Source organism: Lycium barbarum, chromosome 5 (assembly GCF_019175385.1).
Source record: "Lycium barbarum isolate Lr01 chromosome 5, ASM1917538v2, whole genome shotgun sequence".
NCBI classification, from domain to species: domain Eukaryota; kingdom Viridiplantae; phylum Streptophyta; class Magnoliopsida; order Solanales; family Solanaceae; genus Lycium; species Lycium barbarum.
In genome coordinates this window covers 63,893,990-63,899,962 of record NC_083341.1, presented here as the reverse complement: position 1 = coordinate 63,899,962, position 5,973 = coordinate 63,893,990, and the positions used below count along the sequence as shown (strand labels likewise).

Sequence of the window (5,973 nt, the reverse complement as noted above, 5' to 3'; positions counted from 1 at the left end):
CTTTTACCCGGATTTTCTAGTTTTCCTTTAACAAATTAGGTGGCGACTCTAAAAACACTAAAATCCAATTAGAGCACCTACAACCTCGTAATAACTTTTATGCCTTACCCGCGTAAAAGCGAACTGTAAAAGATGGCGACTCCGCTGGGGATTTCCTAGGTTCTAGCCATAAGAGTTTCAATATAATATGATTTTAACTGTATTTATTTGCTTATGTGTGTAATTTCCAAATTTTGAACCGTCATTCATATCATATCATAAAACTCCGCCACTTTTGGCAAAAAACATGGTTTCAAAGGGGACACGCGGGATCGTGGTCTAGCCTTCACTAAAAAACCCGAAACACCCCTTCTTTGGAACACGTTGAACGTTAAGTTGGTGTGCGGTCACCCAACGGCCGACAACGGTTCACCCCGAGTAGTCCGTTCGGGTCCAAGGTCAATTTGAAAAAATCTAATCTCGCATAAGCCTAAATTAGAGCTAAACTAAATCCAAATGAGAAGTAGACTGGGTGGTTTGGATATTTTAGACGTATCCAAACCCGATAGGGAGACTACCCCGTGACAAGTACGGTCTATGACCCGAAAACATCGCATATCACATTATGTGCTATTTGGAAACGTTTAAATGTGCCTATGAATGAAACCATTGCCTGGGGGGTGGGGGTGGGGTGGGGGGGGGGGAATTAACCTTGGTTTCTATTTTGTAGATGTCGATCAACTTGAGTTTTGATATGGTCCCGACTACACCTGATTTGCTGCGGATTTGGTGGGGCCAAATGTCCCCGAAAGAGAAAAGAGGAATTTCATGTCATTTAGGGAATTTGACATCCATCATGACTATGACCGGCTGCAAGGAACTGATAGAAGTAATTACCGGATTGTGGGATAGAGATAGGATGGTTTTCAGATTTGGGGATGACATAGAAATGACCCCGACTTTGGAGGAGTTTAGGGGTGTATTGACTAGTGTAGGCTCGGAATTGAAAAAAAGAAAGAAACCCGACCAAAACGCTTTGATCCCAGAAAAACCCACCTTCTCCCAAATTTGTAGGATGGTTGCTTTAAATTACGCCAATTGGGCCCACGTCCCCACCATACCCTTCAAAGAGTTGTACCGAGGGTTTGGAAGCCAATGTGGAGAATCCCGGGGAATTTAAAACTTTTGCCGAATGGACGGCTACCAAACCTTTGGCTTTCGCCATTTACTTTTTGGGAACTATGGTCTTCCCCAAGGATTGGTCCTTAGCCATAGATACCCGAGTCCTTTTAGTCACTCATGCCATCTTTTACGGCATAATCCAAAAAGAAGAAACCAAATACTTTGACATAACCCCAATCATATTAGCTGATTTACACCGAGCCCCGAGTCTCTGCTGAAATCATTACAAATACTTCCAAGGTTGTAATTTACTCCTACAATGGTGGATCTTCAAACATATGCTCAAGGTTAGGGGCGAACATCACTTGAGTAAGCCGGCTGAAAGGGACAGTCTTCGGGATTTTTGCCCGAACTTAGGAGAACAAAATAGACAAAGTTGGACATTCACCTTCTCCAGATTGAAGGAAGAAATCATTCAATTGATGTTCCATGACTTCGTATCTACTGAAGTTATAGTTAAAGGAAGAAAGTGTCCATTTTTGCTACTTATGGGAATATGAGGGATTTGCCCTTATGCTCCTGCCCGGGTTCTGAGAAAATTTGGGAGAATCCAAGTCATACCCGAAATTAGAGGCATGGGGGATTTCATCATTGACTACGACATTCATAGACCACCGAAAGCTTTGGATTGTTTGCAGGAATGGAAAGGTCGCATGATTTGAGGTCCTGATACCTTAGCAGAAGATAGGCTTCGTCTGGGTGCTTCGTCTGGGTTGTGTTGTGGAGTATAAGGATTAGTTGAGGGCCGATTTGCAAGGCACGATTCCTGCTAGGCCTATTCTCTACAGCTGTGTCCAAGACAAAAACTCGCAGCCGAGATCCGAGCCTGTTTGGTTTGAAGGAGGGCTGACGATAGAGATGCTAAGTATGGAGAAAATTGAGCATGAGAATGCCGTCATAGAAAGTCTGAGGCATGACTTGGAACTTACTAACAGTGTTTTAAAAGGCGCGAGCGTAAGGCGAGGCGTTTTACGTATGCCTTGCCCGGGCGTAAGCTCCACGGGTATTTAAATTTGAGTATTTTATAAAATAATATAATTACAACAAATATCTTAAAATTGGTAAAATTGCATAAAAATTGAAGAAAACTATAAATAAGTGAATTATATATATATATATATATATATATATATATATATATATATATATATATATATATATTGATGTACTCCATTCCCACAAAAACTAGTCAAAACAATCCATTATACACTACTTACAAGCACAAGTTTGCTTATGAAAGTTCAGCATAAATACATCAACTCCCATTTGGGAACAAAATGAGGAATTCAACATTCAGGTGATCAAAAAATACACTTTATCTAGCCTATTTTCTTGAGAGTAGGTTTCATCCGTGAGAGCAAAAAGGTCAAAAGGCCTGCAACAAATAGAAAAAAGCAGTTGGTGACTTAGTACAACAAATAGAAAAATGCAGTTGGTGACTTAGTACAAAAGCAGTGGGTGCAAGTATCTTATACTTCTGTGGTTCAAAATAATGTAGAAAATGTTGCAGACGTGGTAAATGTGGATGCACAACTTGGTAATAAACTGATACAGCTAAAATCCCCCTCCAAAACAAGATGAGAGTTTTTCTATTATTTCCATAAACTCATTCAGATAAAAAAAAAAATCAAAAGAACAAACAAAAAAAAAAGAGGGACAAGGTTTGTTACAGACACAGTCAATCGCTATCAAAGTGGAGTTCATCGTCATCCTCATCGTCATTCAAATTCAGAGTGTTTGTATTAGTCCATCTTGCTTCATCAACAATATCCACATCTTGCAGTCCTTCATCTATTTGAATTTGTGAAGAAGAATTGCCTCTCTGTAAATCTTAGAATTACAAAAAATTATCTTTTCAATGAAATTAAAGCATATATTTTCTTTTGATAACAGTAGTTGATAGATATGAAAAAGATGTGAGAGCTAGACATGTACAAATGGCGAACCAACAAGGGAAACAAACAGGATAGTAGCAATGGAGTTGGACAAAATCAAGGTGCAAAGGTTACAGATACAACAGTCGTATCAACTGGTGCAGGAAAAGAAGTGCAAGTTGTTGTTCCTAACTCTATTTGTGTGCCAACTAATAATAAGTTTGCTGCTTTAGAGGAAGGGACTGATCAAGTGGAGGAAACTCAAATCAAGTAGTTGCAATACATGAAATAGTGAAAACAAATTCAGTTGGTTTAGTGCAAAAGCAATTAGTTCATATACCTGATACCTCTGTGGTTGAGAAGAATGCAGAAATCTCTCAAGGTACTGAGAAAGATGTGGCAAAGTTACCTGAAATTTCAGCTACTTTCTGCTTTTTGATAAAAGGACCGAATTCACTTGTATTTTGTGTACTACCGACATCAATTATAGTATCATGAATAAGCTCATCCTCATACGGAGTACATGACACCATTTTAATAACATCGACATCAAATAAGTTCTCCTTGTCAAGCCACGAAGGTTCTTCAGGAAGTACAGGATCTTCTCTTTCAGTAATCCATTCATCATCCGAATCAACTTCATCAACCAAAATAGGATCAATCTTGTGCATTTTTCTTTTGATGCTCCGCTCTCTTAATCTTGTATTATATCTTACATAAACTAAAGCATTTATCCTGCAATGCTCAAGCCTATTTCTTTTTTTCGTATGAATCTAGTAAATGTTGGAAAAAAAATTCAGTTATCATCAATCATCATATAGAAAACACAAATACGAATTAAAGAAAAGCATACCACTTACCGACTCAAAGGTACTCCAATTTCTTTCACAGCCCGAGGAGCTATAAGTCAGACTTAAGACGCGAATAGCAAATTTTGTCAACTCTGGAGTTCGACCTCCAAAGCGCATCCACCAATCAGCAAGAGATGGCATCTTTCTTGAATCCATGGCTAACTGGCTCCCAAAATCACCTCTCAAGTGATCGTAAGAATCTAACTGGATATCCACTTTTAATCTCTCATCATAATCTAACATCCTTTCTATGCAATTATGTAAACTTTATTTGATTTCAAATTCATCAGAGAATTTATTTTCAAATCGCAATTGCGGGTTCAAATAATACCCCGCAGCATGTAATGGACAATGAAGTTGGCTTGTCCATCTTTCATCTATTCTTCTCCAAACAGGACCATACTTTTTTCGTTATTACCACAATTGAAAGCTATATTTTCCTTAGCCTTAGTCATCAAATGATACATATATCCCATACAAGGCTTCTCTTCTGAATCAACTTCCCGTAGAACACTCACTAAAGGAGTAACACTCTTCACACAGTAAGCAATGTGAGGCCAAAAGTTTTGATCAAATAGAACTGTAGCTCTTGTTTTCACTCCTTCGTGTTTGTTAGCCCATGTAGAAGTATTCCAAGCTTCGGAAGAGAACATAGATCGAAGAGCTTGTTTTTGTTTCTGAATACTTTGAAGAGTCAGATATGCAGTAGTAAAACGAGTAACAACAGGACGAAGAAGTTCATGATTCTTCGTGAAAGATCTCATCAAATCCAACACCCAAGTATGCCCATAAATGAACTTTACCACATCTTTTGCTTTTTTGAGTGTCTCTTGATGAATTTTCAACTTACTTTTATCCTCTAACATGAGATCGATGCAGTGTGCTGCACATGGGGTCCAATACATATGAGGCCAAGTTCCATCATCCTTTTTCCAGCATTGACAAAATTTGAACCATTATCAGTTATCATTTGGACCACATTTTCCTCCCCAACTTCATCTACAATTTTATTCAAATGCGATGCAAGCATCTCACCAATTTTTATTGAATCAGACGCATCAATAGATCTTAAAAAAAAGTACCTACCGGGCTGTTCACAAGAAAGTTGATGAAACATCTACTTTTTCCATCCGACCAACTATCTGACATTATAGAACAACCATATTGCTTTCATGAATTTTTGTGTTCTTCTAGCATCCTGTTAATGTTGGCTACCTCTTCTTTTAGTATCTATGTTCTTAGCTCATGCATCGTTGGAGGCCGAAAACCTGGCCCAAAGTTTTCTACTCCGTCAAACATCGGCAAATAGTAAGGATCGTTTGCAACATTAAATGGAATCCCACTTGAGAAGAAAAATCGGCCAATCTGTTGACAAACTAATTTTCTTTCCTCTTTTTTCCATTTAGAATTCAAAGTAGCTTGCCTAGCTTGAGAATTTACAAAATTATCTATAGGACCTCTGCGCTTTGGTGATATAGCGTCATTACATGACGAGTTACCAGATTCACCACCAATATGACTACCTCCAGTTGCAGCAATTCGGATTTATTCCATAGTAGCATTTCGCCTAGCTTTTGAATCTTTCAACTCCTGTAATACTTTATTACATTCTACTGCTACATCACCAGGAACTTTGGGACAAGGCTTCATTCCGTTACGAGTACCTGCTAAATGATGTTTCAGTCGGTTGATACTGCCCGTACATTGTTGCTTGCAAAACTTACACTTAAAATACTTCTCATTCGAATTTGAGATTGTATACTTCCAAACAGGATCTTTTGTGCTCACGTCTACAGACTCCGCTTCATCCATTTTCTACAAATTTTGAAGAGTTCACCTGCTAGTACAGGAGAAAGGAGTTAAAAGTTTGAATTTTATCATTTTTATTTTGTAAAGCAAAGCAAAAGTTTAGAGTCTTTTGACATGAAAAAAAGATACTTTTATTTTGAAGCATATATTGTGGACTACTCAGGAAGATAAGTATTTAAACATAACTTAAAAAAATCCCCTGTTTTCTTTCATAACAAAGCAAATTCTAATTTGTGATGGATAGCTGTTTAAAGTCAATTTTTTTGTTTTTGTTTTTT

At 37.9% G+C, this 5,973-nt stretch overlaps 1 protein-coding gene across 1 annotated transcript; it reads right to left on the bottom strand.

The window, feature by feature from the left end:
• Positions 1-4,263: 4,263 nt before the first annotated feature.
• On the bottom strand, positions 4,264-5,698 carry LOC132639450 (uncharacterized). The gene is made up of 4 exons (XM_060355893.1): positions 5,494-5,698; positions 5,155-5,409; positions 4,973-5,028; positions 4,264-4,812 (listed from the first exon to the last, which is right to left on the bottom strand). Exons 1-4 carry the CDS (start codon positions 5,696-5,698, stop codon positions 4,264-4,266), a joined length of 1,065 nt encoding a protein of 354 aa, XP_060211876.1.
• Between the last annotated feature and the right edge of the window lie 275 nt (positions 5,699-5,973).